The 19,850-nt window shown below is 40.3% G+C and overlaps 1 protein-coding gene across 4 annotated transcripts in view; it reads left to right on the forward strand.

The window, feature by feature from the left end:
• Positions 1-500: 500 nt before the first annotated feature.
• The window catches only part of Chpt1 (choline phosphotransferase 1), a 34,721-nt gene continuing 15,371 nt past the window's right edge, over positions 501-19,850 (forward strand). For 2 of the 4 annotated variants that reach the window (XR_007108202.1, XM_047548422.1), the window contains exons 1-3: positions 508-971; positions 13,118-13,265; positions 13,566-13,707. Coding sequence is in view for 2 of the 4 variants with exons in the window: in XM_047548422.1 (XP_047404378.1) it covers positions 699-971; positions 13,118-13,265; positions 13,566-13,707 (563 nt within the window). In the remaining 2 variants the exon portion in view is untranslated. Of the gene's footprint in view, positions 972-13,117; positions 13,266-13,565; positions 13,708-19,850 lie in introns of all 4 variants that reach the window. The other 2 variants (XR_007108203.1, XM_047548423.1) reach the window with 2 other exon arrangements.

Raw genomic sequence — 19,850 nt, forward strand, 5'->3', positions numbered from 1 at the left:
GTATCAAATGACCTGAAAACTTGGCCTTTGAATTTCAAACATCCAGTCCCCTCCTTAGTGTTTTCCAAGCCCTGACTTTAAAAAAAAAAAATCAAAAACTAGTTCTCTGACCCCGCAGTGAGGGTTAACTAAAACTCGCATGCTTGCGTGTTTCCGAGCTGGCCAGAGGGGGCTCTCATGGTGGTGAACCCAAGACCCACAAATTCATGTCCTCTCTCAAAAACACCGGGGCTCTGGACAGTGGTCAGCCCGAGGCCAGAGCGAAGGCCCACTAGCACCGCGCTGCGCCCACCACCACCAGGTGGAGGAAGCGCTCGGTAACCGTGCAGCCGACGGGACTTCACTCACAGAGCAGAAGAAAGGGGACCTCAGAGGCAGGTGCAGGAAGCCCGCCGGGACCGCCGGGGCCTCCTCCCGCGCCCGCAGGGCAGGGTCCGCCCGCCGCGGCGGCCACGCCTCGCGCCCCCGCCCCTCTCCAGGCCCCGCCCCCCGCCGCTCCCGCCGCCCCTCCGCCTTGGGGGCGGGGGCGGGGGCCGGGACCTGGGGCGGCCCGGCCTGACCTCCACCTCGGCCGAGCGGCCCCGGCGGCGAGCCCCACCCGGCCGGCGCAGGCCCGGGCCGCGAGCCCCTCCCTCCACCTCTCCCGCCCGGCCCGGCGCGCCTGGCGCTCGGTCGAGGCTGCGGGCCCGCAGGCGGCCATGGCGGCGGGGGCCGGGGCCAGGCCGGCGCCGCGCTGGCTGAAGGCGCTGGGCGAGCCGCTGAGCGCCGCGCAGCTGCGGCGGCTGGAGGAGCATCGCTACAGCGCGGCCGGCGTCTCGCTGCTGGAGCCGCCGCTGCAGCTCTACTGGACCTGGCTGCTCCAGTGGATCCCGCTCTGGATGGCCCCCAACACCATCACCCTCATCGGCCTCGCCATCAACATGGTCACCACGCTCGTGCTCATCTCCTACTGCCCCACGGTCACCGAGGAGGTAGGGCTCGCCGCCCGTCCGCCCGCGCGCCCGCGCCTCGTCACCCAACCGCTGCCCCCAGAGCCCCTCGCGCGCCCGAGCCCAGTCCCAGGTGGCTGGAGGCGCGGGAAGCGGGAAGGGAGACCCGCGTGCGACTGAGCATCCCGGTGGCCGCGAGGGGTGGGCACGGCCATTGCCACTGAGTCTGTGCACCGCGGACACTTTCACTGTCCCCGCGCCGTGTCCACCCGGAGTCTCTCCCGGGTCGCCTAAAGGCTGTCACGCCACTACCTCAGTCCCGTGACCATCCCAAGCCTCCCCCTTGCAGCAGCGGAGGGGCTGTCAAGGTCACGGCCCGGTCCCAAGTCTTCCCACATGGATGCCAACCTGTGGTTTGGACCAGCGGTTGGGTGCTTTTCACACTGAGGACTGGACACCCCATCACCGTTCTTCCTGGAGCATGGACTTGGGGTGGGGTTGGCCAAACCCGAATCGCCCTTTGGACACTTTTATAATAGTCTGTTTCTCAAAGGTGGTGGTAGTAGTGATCTGGAACTTACTGGGATACAACTTCCTCCTTACTATATTGACTTTTTCAAGAAAAACAAGCTAGGTTCCTATGAAGGTGATAATCCTTATCAGGACTGAGAGCTCATAAAACAGCAGATTTTATTAGCAATAATTATATTGGACCTATGTCCAAAGTTAAGGAAAGTAAATGACCCAGGCTTTGGACAACTAATCAGAAACACCCCAATGACTGAGTGTAGAGGAGATATAGGGTTGCAGAGTGAGGGTCACTTCTAGGTATAGCTTATAATAGTGCTGGGATAAGTATTGCATGGCACACTCTGTGACATTAATTTCCTTTCTTGTCCTGCAAATAGTGAAGTCCCTCCATAACCACATTTGAATATAGGTCCTGTGAAAGACTAATGAGAATTGAGGTTGGATACCAAAAATACTGTGGAAATACTTCACATTCTGCATCCCTGCAGCTGTTTTTAAATCGTCTGATGGAGCCCGTTGGAGTTGTGCACACCTGTAATGCCAGCTACTGGGAAGGCTGAGGCAGGAGGATCTCAATTCAAGGCCAGCCTGGGCAACTTACTGAGACCCTGTCTCAAAACAAATTTAAAAGGCTGGGGCTATAGTTCAATGGTAGAGCACTCCTGGCTTCAGCCCCTGGCACTGGGGCGGGGGAGTCTGATGGAGTCTACATTTTAACACATCTTGCCAGCTGATGGATATGCTTATCATGTATTTCTTAGCAGTCATTCTCATTGTTTTTCATTTCTGAATTGTTAGGAAAAAGTAACCCGCTTTAGTATTTGTTCTTTGTTGCTCAATTCTAGAATTTCCCACAAGCAGGGTATTGAAATGAAAAGATTGCTGGGTTGTTAGTGGAGGACTTGAATTCTCATCCAGCAGTGCCACAACAAACCTACAGAATCTGTTTTCCCATGTTGAAAATAGAAAACAATGCCATCAGACCAGTTTTACAAGGAAGCAGTAAGAGACAAATGATATATTATATGCAGATTAAGATGAGACCTCATAATTTACTCAACAAATTAAAAATATTCAATAAACATATACTGTTATTGAACAATGTTCTGAAAATGCACATGAAAACTTAGTTTTGATTGGGCCTGGATTTGGCTTACAACATCTGGATGTTAGCCAATATCAATAACATCTGATATTGGTCAATTAAATTGTGAACTCTTAGATGTTTTTATTAATTAAAGAACCCTTTGCTGAGCACTTAAAAACAATACACATACAAATAAGTAAGTCCAAGAGCTTCTGTTTAGGGCAGAAAGGGTGCTTGATGGGAGAGGTAAATTTATGATATTGATTTTAGGCTCAGAGTGGTTTTTAAAAAGGGCGTGAGCTGAGGATCTGATGCACTTAAGGAAAAAGTGAAAAATCAGGGTGGCTATTCAAGGGGGAATAAGGATTAACATAACAAGATGAAACTGGAAGAGTTTCTGTGGATGTCGTTCTGTTCGATCCTGATCCTTCACTGGCTCCTAAGTGACTGAAGCAGGGAGAGAAAAAAAAGGGTTTTCGGGATCCACATTTGATAAAATCCCAGCAATAGTGTGAAAGAGCGTAACAGTTTCCGGCTATTTTGCCTTAAGATCACAGAACTGATAAACAACAGGACCAGGCAGGATTCGGTTCTAAGTGGGACTGACTGCAAAGTCCATGTTGTTTTTGCTATGCCATCATCTTGTGTGGCGTTGCTCCTTTTCAGAGAAAAGGAAAACTCCTTGTGCCTTGTGTAATTCAGGTATGTAAAGGGCATTCCCATCATTGTTGAATTTCTGTCTTGTGTTGACCCCAAGAGGTTGGTAAGCTTTCCCTTCCTAGAATGACCTCTCTGCCATCTCAGTATTTCTTCTTCATCCATGCTGAAGTAACAGTAGTACATCTTTTTGTAAGAGAAAATTGAAGCCCAGAGAGGTTAAGTGACTTTAACCCTGTTTTGAAACTTGTTTTTTGATTCTCAGACTTAAGAATTCATAGTACTTTTCCAGACTTGACAGATTGTTTCCAAAAGGGTCAGAGCAATCAGAATAAGGGTTTTTAATATGGATGCTTGGGCTTATCTACTCAAAAAGGCTGCAACACTGACTATAGTAGTAATGTTTGATGTATTTTGTAACAACTGTGTTAATTTCTAGGACACGACCTGGGATGAAGGGAAACCGATAGGAAAAAAAAAATTGTGATTTATATTAAGCTTCTACAGTGGTGCTCTGAACTGCTTTTCAAGCTGTCTTTTCTGATTAGGAACTGTCACTAGCCAAATTGAACTACTCTGTACGGAAAGGATTTCTCTCCTTGTCTCTTTCTTTTCTCCTTCCTCCTTCCTCCTGCCTCACTTGTTCCAACTATCTACCCTCCCTGCCCCCTTTTTAATGGTACCAGGGATTGAACCCAGGGGTGCTTTACTGCTTAGCTACATCCCCCGTCCTTTTTTTATTTTGAGACAGGATCTCACTGAGTTGCCCAGGCTGGCCTCCAAACTTGCTGTCCTCCTGCCTCAGCCTCCTGAATAGCAGGGATTACAGACATGCACCAAAACACTGGTGCCCAGTTCCCTACCCATCTTTCAATGCCCAATTCTAACACTGCCTCCTTATGAAATTTTTCTTCCTTTTCCAAGTCACATCAACCACTTAATCCTCTGAACTCCCATTATAATAACAAGAATAATAACTAACATTGACTGGGTATCTAATATGTGCCAGGCATTATTTTAAACCGCTTTTGTTCTCTTATCCCCTTGAATTCTCCCAACAACCTTATGATTAAGGTACTATTAATACCTCTATTTTATAGTTGAGGGAACTGAAGGAAAATTTACCTCCTCCAGGTGACCTAACTTTAAGTGAGGACAGAATTCCAACCCCAAAGGCTGTGCTCCCACCATAGGCCTTTGTGGATTTTGTGAAGTTAGAGAACAGAACAGATGTTATGTTTGGGCACCTGATACAGTTGATGCTTATGATAGATGAGACCCAGGAGTTCTCTCCTGTGGAACTTCCATATTTTATTTTGGAGCTGTGTCCCCTTACTGAGCAGGACAACCTATCAGCTTTTCAGTTTAGAGAGCAGTTGCTCATTTGTATAATCTGCATAGCACAGTGCCTTGTATAAAGCAAATTCTTGGTAGGTATTTACTAAATTATTGACTGCATGAATTAAATAGCAATGTAATCTTGAGAGATGATGTCTTTCAACTCGTATTCAGTTTTAGCTGATCTTGGGTTAAAAATACTTAACTGTTTGACCTGAGTAATTTTAAGAAGAGTAGACAAGTGTTAGGGTGAATGAAGAAAACGAGATCTGAATGAGTTCCTCCCCTGATGAGGCAGTTCTGTCTGAACTCCACTCTAAGTGTGTTGTCCCTAGCCCCATGCCTTGTCTTTCTTATCCAGAAGTAGAATTACAGGTTCTTAGAGTTTGAAAGAACCTGAGAGTTTGTTTGATGCAGTTCCTACATTTATATATGTGATAACTCAGTGATTCAAATCTAGTTTTTCTAGTTGTAGTGTAGTAGCATGCTCTACTACAAAGCATACCATACATTCATTTTTGACTAGTTTAACCTGTGATTTCATTATATTTTACATATTGGATTAAGTGTTTTGACCCTGCCTTATTCATCTGCCATATAAATCCATGTCAGTATCTCTCTTAAGAGTACATTGTAGAAATGTGCCTAGCTTGGGCTAGGTCAGAGGGCATTGATTAATTCTTATGTTTTTAATGATAGAAAGTTGAACCAAAAGGTGAATATACCAGTGGAAGTAGAAAGATGTTAAGAAATGGTTTGTACTCTGTTTTAAATAACTGAGATTATAGCTGCTTTTGTACTGTATAATCAAGAGTTATTTGTTGGGAGAATGATAGAAAGAAAAGGCAGTAACTTTTAGATTCATACTCAGATGTTTTATTAACAGATTTGGTTTCTTTGAGTTCTAGTACATTTCCTCTTAATCACCTTCTTCTCCACCTCCTCCCTGCTTTCTTTTAGACAGTTCACTAATTTATCAAGCATCATTTATTAAGGCAGAAGACTTGTGAGGGAGTGACCTCTCTTATTAAAAGAAAATATAACCTCCTGACTTTCAGAAGATGAAAGTTCTAGAAACATGACAGGGTCTAGGGTGAGATAAGTCCAGGCCTCTGTATTTAAGGAGGCACTTGAGGAAACTGGGATCTGATGTCTCTTTAATTCTGCAGCTGAGGTGCCCCCTCACCTTCCCCCAGTCCAGTCCTGTGTAGAAAGAACCCCTTAGCTTTCCTTTGTGGTTTGTCTTTTTAACTCCTATGACTTCGCTGTACTTAATTCCCAAAGTATAAACTATTTCTCCTTTAAAATTCTGGGTCAGGTGTTGAAAAAACGTGGCATAGTGGTATAGAGAAAGAACATTAAAATGCTGCTCCTGGTGCATTTGACTAGGGCCACAAGGATTGGGCCACCTGGATTTTCTGAAGTTAAAGAACAGAACAGATGTTAGGACATGTGATACAATTGGTGTTGACGGTAGATGAGACCCAGGAGTTCTCTTTATCCCTCGCCCTTCCTATCACCCTTAGCACGGTGAAAGCCAGGTATTTTCGAGGAGGACTCTAGCAAGAACTAAAGAGGAAAACCTGGGACTCTTCACAGAAAAGATAAAAAGAAAGAAGACCACCTTGCAAAGTAGGATTTCTCTAGTCTAGAGAAAACGCTGTCCTCAAAGTGCTGGTTTAATTGCATTCATGAGTAATGCTTGATTTCCCTGGCCCTACCCTGTAACCTGCCTTACTTCCTAAAAATGAGTGTGTTCTCAATTGTTGGCACTTAAACGGAACTGAACAGACCAGAAGGCCAAGATGAAACCAGTAAGCCCCTGAGGCCATCCTGTTTGGCTTGACAGAATGATCTTCCCCTTCCTGATCACCAACCTGCTCTGGAGCTCTCCCAAGCCAGTGGTGGGAACCCTCTGTAACTAGGGAAGCACCTCACCTGCTCCCAGTAAACAGTCTTAACCATATCACAGGTTCCTAATATGGATGTTACACAAATAGAAGCAATCAGTCATTTCTAATTGTGTTTTCCAGCATGAAGGGAGCAGTCCATTAGAAGCACCATGAGTTCTCTTAAAAATCACAGAATCACACTGACTGGGCACAAAGTCCACCTTTAACAGCATACCAGCATTACATTTTTCCACATATGCATGGTCTGTCTTCTTACCTTCTTTTCTCTTCACCTCTTAGAAATTCAGTTTCTATTTTCATGGAGAGGGAAGTCAACCTATGTTTAGATAACTTCGAAATCTTACCAGCTGTCCTAATAATTGGTTTTGTAAATCCCTCTTTCATAAATATGCGTCAGCTCACCCAAGGAGTATAAATCAAAGAGGTGTTCTTTTCAGTATTAAACTTCGGATCATAGACAGTGTTTACATGTAGTGCTTTCTAAATCTTAGTTGGGGAAGATTTTTGCTTTGTGTATTACCCATACTAGATTTTATTTACTATTTTTCTCCACATCAACTTTAAACCAACTGACTTTAAAAACTCACACATTCTAATCATAAAATCATAGGTGTGATATACTAGCTATGTTTTCAAAATACTTTAAAAATTTCCAAAATATATAATTTAAATATATAAATACATTAAATATCTAAATAAATTAATATAAATACATATATTAAGAAAAAAGCTTACCCTCAAATCACCTAAAATTATCTGATATCAGTAATACTAATAACAATGGTTAGATTAACCAAGCCCTCATAAGCACTTTACATGTAATAACTCATTTAATTTTCACAATGAGACAGGAACAGTACCTGTTCCTACTTTTCACATGGAGATTTGAGAAGTAACTCATTCAATTCAGCCATAAGGATCTGGGTAAAAATAGAGTCCAGAATCCACACTTCTAACCACTCTGCAAGAAACCCCTGGGCCTGTATTCTTCCCTTGGAAACCATTGCTGTAAACTGTTATCTGATGGGGAAAACATCTGATGAAAAGTTGACTTTCATCATCTAGTTATTGAGCTCTTGAGGTATGTATACCAGATTTAAAAAACAGAATACCTGTCTTAGCCCAGTGAAAGGATTCTATTCTAATATGAAATGAGCCAAATACAAATGAGATTGCATAAACCTAAAGTGGAAATACAGCTTGGAGATGATTAGTCTAGCATTTTCCTTTAGAGAAGAGTCAAGAAAGTGTCCAAAGACCCTGTAACCCCAGCAGCTCGGAAGGTGGAGGCAAAAGGATAGCAAGTTCGAGGCCGGCCTCGGTAACTTAGCGAGGCCCTAAGCAACTTAGTGAGACTTTATCTCAAAATAAAAAATGGAAAGAACTGGGGATATGGCTCAGTGGTAAAGCAACCCTGGGTTAAATCCCCAGTACAAAAAAAAAAAATTAAAAAGAAAATCCAATATTTTATAACCTGAGTTATGAGTGAAGTTTGTCCAGAGAACAGAACTGTGCTCATTTTTCAGTTTCTAAATCCTTTCTTTTCTTCCTTCTCCTGGCAGTCTGCTTAGTCAATCACATGTTTAAAAAAGAGGTACGATGCACAGAATCAATCATTGATCTGTCTATGAGTGTTACCTTGGATCCAGAGTTAATTTTAACAACATATGGGCTTGTTCAGGTCCTTGGATGTTCATCTTCCCCCTACCTGACTTGGATTAAGACTAGTGTTCTTTCTCATAGTACAGATTTAGGTTTAGGAGAAGGGATGTTGGTATAGGAAGGAAGGCTGACTTCATGGCTACCTGAATTCCTCTTTTTTTCTCTGCACTTTAGTTTGTGACAGTCTTACTACTTAGAAGTTCTGAAAGGTTCCTGTTTGAGACCTAATGAAACAGCCTCTCTAGTTAATTGGTGCCATATGAATCTGTAAGGCTTTGTGGTCCTCATTCTTAGGAACTCATATTCTCCTGTAGTTGCTCTTCTTTGGCTTCTTCATTTTCTCCAACAGTCACTCTGATGCAGCAGGGTGCCCCTTTTTGCCAGTCTCACTCGCTGCCCAGTGGTTCTGCTCACTTGGCCATCTGGCTTCCCGCTCGCTGCGGCCATCTTCTCCATGCTAGGATTGCTTGCTCTGTGCCTTCTGCTGTGGAAGGCCATGTGATCCACTGTCATCCTTCCACCTGTCTGACTGACCACTTGAGGGACTGCATTCATGGATCACACTTCTCTCTCTTTAAAAGAATTCTCACTCTGTGTTGACTGAAAGACCACGGGCCCTTATGAAGCCCAGTCATTGGAGCATTGAGGGATTTGTTTCTTTCCTGGCTGAAGTTCCACTGAGAGGTCCATCCCCCAGGAAGTGAAAACAAGCCTGTCTGCTTAATAAAACAAGCCTGTTTTTCTCACTTTAATGGGTTCCTGTTTTCCTGCTCTGTGGAGCAGGATGAAAAGTGCCCCATGAAGAGGCCAGAGTGCTTGTAACTCAGAGAATGGGTCTTCTCTTTAATGCTCTTTCAGAACCTATCGTCAGGTAATGCACCTGTCGGGTGACATTAATAATTGAGAGCAGCTTAGAACTTTTCTTGGATCCTAGAGGTACCTTTGCAAGTCTCATATTTCGATCAAGGAACTTGAGTCCACTTCTCTTCTGGACTCGGACAGACTAGCCTCTCAGTATTTGTGAGGTTTCTTTCTTAATGGGACCCTGGTAACACTTAAACCACTAATCTGCCTCTGCTGGCCTTCCCTGTTACTGGAATTAGTTTTCACTTATATATATTTGAATGTTAAAGTGTCTTTTAGTTTATATTGGTCACGTAGAAATGTTTCCAGTATTTCCTGTCAGGAGCCCCTCCTACAAACAGAATAAAAAGAGGAAAATATGAAATAAAACCTATTTTGGAGGGGGAAATTTTTTAATTTACAGTTGACTAGTAGTATACATTTCATATGCTCATATGTGAAACACCATGTCTATTCTATATTATATATGATAATGAATTTAAGTAATTATTATCAAATCATTGTTTACAGTCAAAAGAAAAGGAATCATTGCTTTAAGAAGAACAAAATAGAATATTGTTATGATTTAATTTCCAGTTATTAAAAACTAAGTTGATACCGTAACGTAGTTTCCTTTGATCATAAGTTGGAGAGTATCTTATACTTTTATTACCACAGTCCAAGGCCAGAGATCTGACCCTGGGGGTCCCAACATATCAGGTCTGGCCATGAGTTCCTAAAACCAAACCAAAAAGGTAATGATAGAAAACAAGAAAGGAAATTTAATCAGTATGACCATAATTGGAAGACAAGGCAACTGGTATAAACCAGCTCTGTCTTCAGGGATACTGACATGAACTCCCAGATATATAGACAAGGGGGGACCATAAATATACATAGTCAAGCAGTCTAGGCCAAACTGTGGTCTGGATCAGTTGGGCAGGGACTTATCTAGGAGATAAGAAAGTTGCTATTCCTTATGGGGGTAATTTCAACTCATTGCAAAATGTTTGTCAGTTATACTAGTTGCTCCTGGAATATAGGGTCACTTAGAGCAGAGGAGACAGATACAAAGTGGCGGCAGAAATGTCAAGTGTTTTCACATTTGCAGGCCCAAGTGAAATCTGTGCTTTCAGCAAAAGCAGCTTCTAAATCTTTTTAATACTTTTAAATGATTATGAAAATAGAAATTAAGGGTTTGAGATGGGATGGCTTGATTCTGTAGGAATTTTCATTTGTTCTGTTCATTTTAATTGTAGAGTCAAAGATCTTAATCAATTTAATCAACTATTATTTAAGAAGTATTAACAGAATCAAATATCTAGACTGCCCAGTGCCTGAAGTAACCAAGATTTGGGAGATAGGATTTGGGAAGGAATCAGGCTTATTCAAAGCAGGTCTACGGAGGCTGGAGCATTGGATCCATCTTGTACCTGCTTGCCCATGTTTACAGTGGCATCTTTACAATAGCCAAGTTATGGAATCTGCCTAGATGTTCATCAGCAGATGAAATGTGGCATATATACACACAGTAGAGTATTATTCAGTCATAAAGAAGAACAAAATCATGCCATTTGCAGGAAATGGATAGGACTGAAAATCATTTTGTTAAGTGAAATAGACTCAGAAAGACAAGTAATGCATGTTTTCTCTCATATGTGGACTCTAGGGGGAAAAAGATGACATGAAAATAGAAGGGTAACAATTTAGGACCAGGGAAAAGGGAATAAAGGAGGGGAATAGTGAAACATATTAGTATGTGCTAGTAATATTTTTTTTTTAAAGCTCTGTCTTGGGGGGCTTGGGTGCAAGTGTTTTTTGTTGCTATTGTTTTGTTTTGTTTTGGTAGTACTGGGGATTGAACCCAGTGGGTCTACCACTGCATTATATCCCTACCACTTTTTATTTTATTCTGAGACCGGGTCTCACTAAACTGCCCAATCCTTCTGCCTCGGCCTCTCCAGTACTGGGGTTACAGATGCGAGCCACCATGCCAGGCACGAAGGCCCTTTCTTGGGAGGGGAAAAGGTGGTACGGGGAGCAGAAGGCTCTCTCCTGGGCAGGGTCCTCATCAACCAGGGCTGTGTCTCCCTTTTGCTTCTCTGGTTGAACACTGCAGTGGACTTTACCCTCCTGGCACCTGTTACTAATACCGAGGAAAAGATTTCTCATCTGCGAAAAGGGTTAGGAAGCTGCAGAAGGGTCAAAGGGAGGGGGAGCAAAGGACAGTTTCAAAGGAGCCCCTGTTACACCCGGTAGGCTACAGTTATAAAATAGTTGATTAACTGTCCCTTCCCTTGGTTAAGACTTACTTCTTTGATTAAGAAGTAAAGATTGGACTTAACCAAGGGAAGGGATACAGGATTGGGTGAGGAGAATGTTTAAGAAGGGAAGAGCCAGGAGACAAAATCAAGTCATAAATAGCCTGGACATCAGGACTCTCGGACTGGAAAGGAGCTGGAGTATGCAGTGCAGTTGGGTAGCTGGAGAGTCGGGCTGTGCCCCAGCTACTGACACTGGGTGAAGGACTGTGGTCATCCCTCCTGTTTTACTTCTTAGCTTGGGAGGCCTGGCCTGCATGTTCCAGCTGAACATGAAGACTTCCACTGCTGTCGCAGTCTGTTATCTTGGAGGTATTTGTTGAACGTTTATTCTATGCCAGTTGCTGTGCAAGGGAGCCGGGGAGGTAGCAGTGAGGGAGAAAAATGGTCCCTGCCCTCACAGCTTCCATCAGTTCAGACCTAGTAAATTTTCATTTTCAAGGAAAGAGGGAAAGGAGTTTTGCAGTTTGGCTGGAGGGAGCTGTGTTTGTAGAGGGCAAGCTGAAGGTCTAGTGCAGTTTCTGTTTGTGGAGATTTCACTTGAGTCTTTTCTTTTTATGACTTCCATGTTTCTTTCTGTCTTCTTGAACATGTGGGATATATATAAACTATTTTGATATCCTTGTCTGATACTTCTCTTATTTCTGATGTTCCTGGATCTGATATCACTGATTTTAGTTTTTGTAAATTGTATTCTTCTTTGCATGACTGGTAATTTTTGATTGGATGCCAAACCCTGAGCATTTTACAGTTTTACAGATTTTTTTTTCCTAATATTTTCTTAGTGTTAACTGTAATAAAGTTATTGGGAATTATTTGGGTCCTTTTAGGGATGTCTTTTAAGCTTTTTTAATAACGTCTGGGAAAGCCTTTGGTCTATAGTCTAGGACTAGTTTATGATCTTGGCTAAGGCGCTATGCTTCTGAAACTACCCAGTGCCCCAGGTCTTATGAGGTCTTTTTGCTCTGCCTGGTGGGCATGTGACCTTTTCCTAGCCTGCATGAATCTTTGACTTTCTTCTTCCTGGTACTTTCCCTGGCCTTGGTTGTTGGTTTTGTCTCATTCAGGCACAGTTCTCAGCCAAAGACTCAAAGGTACCCTTTTGTAGCCCCCCTCAACTTGGGCCTCTTTGTGCAGCTCCCCACCATTACTCTGCTTCACAGATCCTAGCTGCCTTGACCCCTCTGAACTTTGATATGCTTCTCCTCCACAGCCAGATTATAGGACTCTGTTTAGGTCCTTATTCCAGCACTGTGACCTGGAAACTGCCTCTGGGCAGTTAGCTGGAGCAATCATGGAGGCACATCTCATTGTTTCTCTTCTCTCAGGGATCATGACTGCCTGCAGTGTCTGAGAATTGCTGTTTCATATTCTTTCTAGTTATATAAGGTGGGAGGGTAAATCCAGTCCCTGACACTCCATCACAAATAGACACTGAGGTCTATAGTTTACCTTTAAGGTCTTATTTCACAGCAAATGCTTCCTGAATGAGTTTAGATCTGTGCCATATATGAATAGTATTATATTGAAAGAGGCTTGGACTAGGAATCAAGATCTGGGTTCTTAACACCTGCTCGCCATTTAACTTTGTATTTCTTAAAATATGGTGCTTCTGTGGTCCTTTACCCAGATGCCATGATTAATTTGATTTCTCAATTTAATTTTCCTCTATAGAGAGAGGGTTTGAACAGTCTTTATAGCATGCTGACGTGATATAAAATGTACACACAACAAAGTATGTCATTTGGCTTAGTTTGAGCTATTTTCAAACAGAAGCTAGCATGTTGTCACTGAACAGTCTGTATTATTTGTCTTTATACTTACATGTATTTTTAGGCACCATACTGGACATACCTTTTATGTGCCCTGGGACTCTTTATCTACCAATCACTGGACGCTATTGATGGGAAACAAGCCAGAAGAACAAATTCTTGTTCTCCTTTAGGGGAACTTTTTGACCATGGGTGTGACTCTCTTTCCACAGGTAAATTAGCATTCCCCCACCCACCCTGTAGTTTTGTTTTACACTGATAGCTTAAAAACCAAAATGAACTGAGTTGTTTGTCCAATTTTGTTTTTTTGCAGAGGTTTACATTTGGGAGCAATTTGCACAGGGTGTTAAAGAATGTTCCTTAAAACATCCTTAAAAAGGATGTTCAAAATTCATTTTGTTAGGTAGACCTTATTTTAATGCCAGGATTATATCCACTAAAACTGTGCACAGGGCAATTATTTCGTTAATGATTTTTTAATTCTTAATGGTTTTTAAACTTTGTTCTTTCAGTATTTATGGCAGTTGGAGCTTCAATTGCTGTTCGCTTAGGAACTCATCCTGACTGGTTGTTTTTCTGCTCTTTTATTGGGATGTTCATGTTTTACTGTGCTCATTGGCAGACCTACGTTTCAGGCATGTTGAGATTTGGAAAGTAAGTATGTTTTTTTTTAAGTTGTACATATAAACATTAATTTTTACAATCTGATATGACATTTATTTGTTCATAATAAGGGGGACAAAGCTTTATTCAGTAATTTAAATTATTTTAATTTCACTAGAGCATCTGTGCATACATCTTTTAAGTCTTTTAGGTGTTCTGCATGTTACAGTTACATTATTTGACAATAATTTTATTTTTCTTCCCCCATTCTCCAACTTCCTCCCTGGCCCAACTTTATAATAGGGCAAAACAAACAAACAAACAAAAAAAAAAAAAAAAACAAAAAAAACAAAATTAAGGGTTCCAAATATTGTAGAAAAATAATTTGCAGTAATAAATAGCATTTGACCCATATAATAAGTGACAAATGATGTGCAGCCTGAGGTTTTGTTGGTCAAATCATCATGTTCCCCAAAAGGGGGCCCCTTGACAACCATCAGCAACAACAGGTAATTGTGAAACTCTCAGCTGTGGAGCCAGTCAGTGAGATGATGTACATGTGCCCTGTACATGCTGGAGCTGGGCACCAGATGGTATCTATGCCTCTGGGGCCTCTTTCTTAGATACCAAGAAATAGTACACAAAGCAGAAATGCAGTTCTCTATCCTGCTTTCCATCTAGCTCCCCATCTACCTGGTCCTTGAAGACTTACTTGCCATTTGCTCACTCTCAGCTTTGCCTTCCTATGTCTACTAGAACTCAAGTCTTTGACTTCAGACCACACACTTCTTTTTTTTGAAGAGAGGGTGTATCGGGGATTGAACTCAGAGGCACTCGACCGCTGAGCCACCTCCCCAGCCCTATTTTGTATTTTAATTAGAGACAGGGTCTCACCAAGTTGCTTAGCTTCTCATTTTTTGCTGAGGCTGACTTTGAACTCAAGATCCTCCTGCCTCAGCCTCCCAAGCTGCTGGGATTACAGGCATACTAGCCGCCTGCCAGACCATACACTCCTAATGACTTCAGTTCCGAACTATGTGTCTAGCAATGTATTAGATGTCATGAAAAGATAGAAAACACAGATAGAGGCCTTCTATTAAGAACTGTATGAGACACTCTGTTAGAGATAATACTTCTGTGACACTGATTAGAGTCCAGATCAAGTGTGAAAAGATTTACTTTAGGTTTCCAGAATCACTGAAGAAATCTTAAATAAGAGGAAGGTAACTGTAGGCTGAAGTAGTTTAAGAGAGCTTTAATGGAAAATGTGGCTCTTTAGCAGATTCCTTACATACTAGTCAAGACCCATGGATGAGAAAGTACCAGTAAACATTCACGGTAACTGCAAAATTAAGAATCTGTACCTACTTATAGATGAAGATATGGTAAAATAGAAATGTAGCTTTGTAAAATCTAATGCATTTTTAATTACTTTGCTGTGGTAAACTGGAGTAATAATGCAATGTTCTGGATAATTGTCTATTATTATTAATGACTAAAAGTAAAACATTATTTTTTAATTTCTTCATTAAAATTATTTTTGAAATAAATTAGTTCATATTTCTGGCCTTGCTGTAAATTTTACTCTCAATTGCTATCGAGAATCTTGAACTGGAGCTTCAAAGATAAGTCATCTGTTATAAGAATTTGCCAGACACACTCAGGAAGACCACTCTATTCAGAAGCATCAGGAAAGTACTTAGAACATTAGGGAAATGGCTATTGTGAATGATTAGCTAACCCCAAGGAAGTAAAGGAGATCCTTCAGTGCCTCAGGGTCAGCCATTTAAATATTAACTCCACTCGCACTTATTTTCAGCTATGTACTTTTTTCACTTTACCAAAGTAGAAATACTTTGGAGAACTGAATAGGGTAAGTTGAAGGTCCTGCTTAACACCGCAGGAGGGACTGTACATAGTCCATCAGACACACCTATGGAGGTGTGTACAGACTGACCCCATGTCAGTTGTCCATTGGCTAGGATAGATTTCCTGAACATCTGTCATTTTTGAATGTAATTTTTATAGTATTCATGGTGTTTGAAAACAGATACATGAAACCAAGATGAACAATCTCAGAATATATTTTGGAAATTTGTTTCATGAGTACATTCTTGGTTTAAGCCTGTTTTACCTAATTCCCTGTTTATTAAAAGACTGAATATAAAACATACCAAATGAATTTGTTTTGTTGGGCTAAAGAACTTCAGGTTTTACTAACATTGCTATATTTTTTGCTGTATCATTTTTTACAATTTTTGTAACCTTTTATGCCACTTATTAGTAGTCTACTTTAGTATAAAAGTTATAAATACAGGTTCTGGAATCAGATTGGGTAGAATCAAATTCTGGTCCCTACATACTAGTTATTTGACCAGAAATATGTTAATTTGGAACAATTGTCATAAAAAGTTATTGTGAAGACTGAATAACAATGGATATAAAGTGCTCAGCACAGAATATGGAACATAGAAGTGCTCCATCCATAATAAAGTTAGCATTATGATGCCTTGCTATTTTTATTTTAATTCAATTTCTTTAGTATATTTGTTTCCTCATGAGTGACATTAACAACTAACCTGTCCTAAAAGAAAAACATGTATTAATCACTGAGGTCATAACTGATGTCATAAGAAAATAAGCATATGGAAGTTGAATCAAAACAAATTTGAGGAAGGGAGGGTAATATAATTTATTGAGTGGTTTTATTGAATACTGATGCAATGAATTTGAATAAATATTTTATCAAATCTTGAAGGAACATCCATTCTAGGCCCTGTCCTAGGTGCTAAATAATAAGAATAAACAAAACAGACAAAATCCCTGCCCGCATGGAGCTTACTTTCTAATCTGGGAGACACACAATAAAACAAGCTAAACAGGTAAATACTGCATGTAGTAAATTAGGTGGTGATAAGTGGTATGTGTCAATAACTGTAAAGGGTCTGGAATTTTACCAACTTACAAGCTACCAAGATAGCCTGTTGAAGTTTTATGAATGCCCACAAAAGATACAAACTCCTGGGTCAGAGGCAGAGGACAGTTTTAACTGGGGAAACAATAGCCAGAGGTACATGCTGTGCCAGACTTCCATGCCCCGCCCTCTTCCGCAGTCTTGTGGGGACCTAGCTGAGTGGCTGCATCTGCAGTAGGTTCCATAAAGAGAGAAGAACACTGAGGAATCCGACCGTTTGGTTTTATAGCAAGCGGAAGCAAACCTGCCGTTTGGGGAAGATGTAACCTCATCCTTCAGGGTTTCTCCCTACATACTCAACCCTGGAAAATGGCCCCAGTAGAGTGTTGCCACAAAAAGTCAGTGTGCAGACAGGAGTTTGCATTCTTGACACACCCGCAGGACTGCAAGGGTGCTCCAGGTCCGTGGTAGAAAGCCTCTCATAATTGTGAGAAGAAAAAAATAATCCAGGAAGAAAGAGCAACTATTTAAACACTTCTGTTTTCTTATGAATATGAAACATATCATGTATTGTCCCACAGAATACAAGTACTATCTATTTTACTTGGATGTTGTTATGTTGATCTCTTGAAAATAGAAGAGATGTTGTTATGTTGATCTCTCTACAAATATGAACTTGTTACTTTGAATTAGATCATTAAGGCCATAATACATTAGTAACTACTTTAACTATAATTTTAAACTGTTATTTTAGTTTATTTGTTAGAATTTAGTTTATATAGTGAATATAAGTTTATCAATGGTGTATTAGATTTTCCTTAGCAGTCAGTAGAAAAATTTTACAGTTAAAATCTGTCACAGTTCTAATGCTTGCTATATGAGAGTGCATATCTTATTCATAACATCTTGCACCCATGTAGGGTCTTATGTAGTTCAGTAAAGCAATGCTTAAAGTTTAATTTTTAAAACTAAATCAAACTTGAAGTTCAAATCCAGTGTTAACTTGTTTTATGTGTTTCTTTTTTTTAAATTAACATGTGAATATTTAATTTTTCCTTTCTTTCAAAACCTTGAGAATTTCCATATATTATCAGATCAGTTTCTTAAACTATGTTTGATAGGACTCCTTTTCCACAACCCAACCTAGAATTATAACATACAATTTAAAAAAAAAAAGCAGACTTATAAAATATAGTCCCCAATATTTTATTTGATTCAACACCCAAAATATTACTGTTAAATTGGCATACCTTTTTCTACTGCTTACTCCCAATTCTGTACCCATCTCATTGTAGACTGGTAACAAACTGTACTACTTTGAATAGCACTATTGTAGATTGTCCTCCATGTTAACAACCTGGGATTTATGGGTATTGTATCATCATATCCTCAATATCTATCTTTCTGGCATTTCAAGTCTTTTGAAAAGACTCTTAAAAACTTGAACCCATTAATTAATTCTCTAAGCCTACAAGTTGTTGTATAGAATATTCTTTGTATAATGTGTCCTTCACACTCCAAGTGTCTCTTCATAGTTCAAAACTTGAGGACTGGTGGGTGATTCCACCCTTACTCTCCCATAAACTTTGTGATTTGCTATATTTTAATGTATCTTTTCAACTTTCTTTTTTTCTTAACAGACAAAGAAGTAGAAGGAAGATACGAGTTTAATGTAAAATCTATGGCATGAAAGTTGCATATGTGGAGCCAGGTTCCTAGCTCAGTTCTCATGTTTCTCATTTAGTTTCATTCTAAAGAAAGCTCATTCCATAACCTCTATCTGCTTTCCTAGTTGCTTCTGGTCACTAGTATAGCCCATGAAAATTATGGACAATTCTGTTGTTGCTGAAACGAGAATAATCCTGGTAACAATCCTAAGTGTAGTAGGTTGAGTGTTGGCTCTCAGTCATGTTCTTATAGCAATATTCAGCTATTCTCCAAAAACCAGACATTATTTATAGCTTGTAAGACACATAATAGGTGCTAAGTAAATGTTATACTTTCCCCCCTTTTACTTCACAAAGATCCATACATAATATTATTATATTTACCTTTACAACATTTGACTCTCCTCCCATTCAGCCCAGAGGTCTTAGTTTGCCTGCTACTGATCTTATAAATACTGAATATGATTATTTATTTTTCCTTTTATTTGTGTGTTAAAGATTCAGTTCACTTTTTCCTTCTAACTGACCAAAATAACAGTCAAGAAATCTTTTCTTCCATATCTGGTTTTATCAAATCCCTACCTTTCTTATATTTGCAGAACAATAAATATTCCTCTAACAGTAAAGACTCTGGGATGTATAGTAGATTCTTAAAGAAGAGACATAAAGTAGGTAGACATAAAAAAAATCTAGAGCTCAGGAAAAAAGATGTAGATTGGAAACAGGGATTTAGAGGTTGTTAGCATGTAGGTGGTAGTCTTATAGGTAAAATTATTCAGAGAATATGAAATTGCAGGTGGGATTCAGCAAACAGCATTTAAAATATAGAGGAATAGGAAGTCTAGGAAGGAACTTGAGTAGAGCTGTGGAAAGGAAGAACAAATCAGGAGAGTGCATGGAATAAATACAAACGTAGCAGAACATTTCAAGAAAGGGGAACGATCCACATCCTAAATATTGCAAAGAAATTATATAAGATAATTACTGAAATATATTCCCTAGATTTGACAAATCAAGTTACTGTTTAAACAATTTTAGTGGAATAATGGGACCAAAGTCTATAGACTGTGCTGAATTAAACACAAATATAAAGAGAAGAGGAAATTACAATGTAGACTAATTTTCCATCAGCCTGTTTATGGATGAAAGGAGAGAGGGTTTGATAGCTTGTGGGGAATGCAGATTAGAGAGACTAATGCTGTTTGATTAGTGGTTTTTTGAGAGAAATCTAAATATGTTTATAAGGGGAAAAATGTCTGCGAAAGCCAAAAAATGTAGAGATGCAGTAACTTAATAAGGGAAGCTGTTAGAATTTTCCCTACTTAATAAGTAAAATTGACTTAGGAGTATTTAAGGATTTGCCCTAAATCATATGGTTGCTTGTTTATTATTATTTTTTTCCCCTGATTTATACAGGTAATATATAATTGTAAAAAATTCAAACTTTAGAGAAATATATAAGGTCAAAATTAAGTCTTCTGTTATTTCAATGATAATTATTAGCAATTTGTAGATTTTTCTTTGTTTTCTCCTTTGGGCGGCCGGGGATTTGAACCGCTGTCCTCGCGCATGCTAGGCGAGCACTCTCCAAAAGGAGCCATTTCTTCAACTCC

The sequence above is a fragment of the Sciurus carolinensis genome, chromosome 4 (assembly GCF_902686445.1).
Source record: "Sciurus carolinensis chromosome 4, mSciCar1.2, whole genome shotgun sequence".
In the NCBI taxonomy this organism is placed as follows: domain Eukaryota; kingdom Metazoa; phylum Chordata; class Mammalia; order Rodentia; family Sciuridae; genus Sciurus; species Sciurus carolinensis.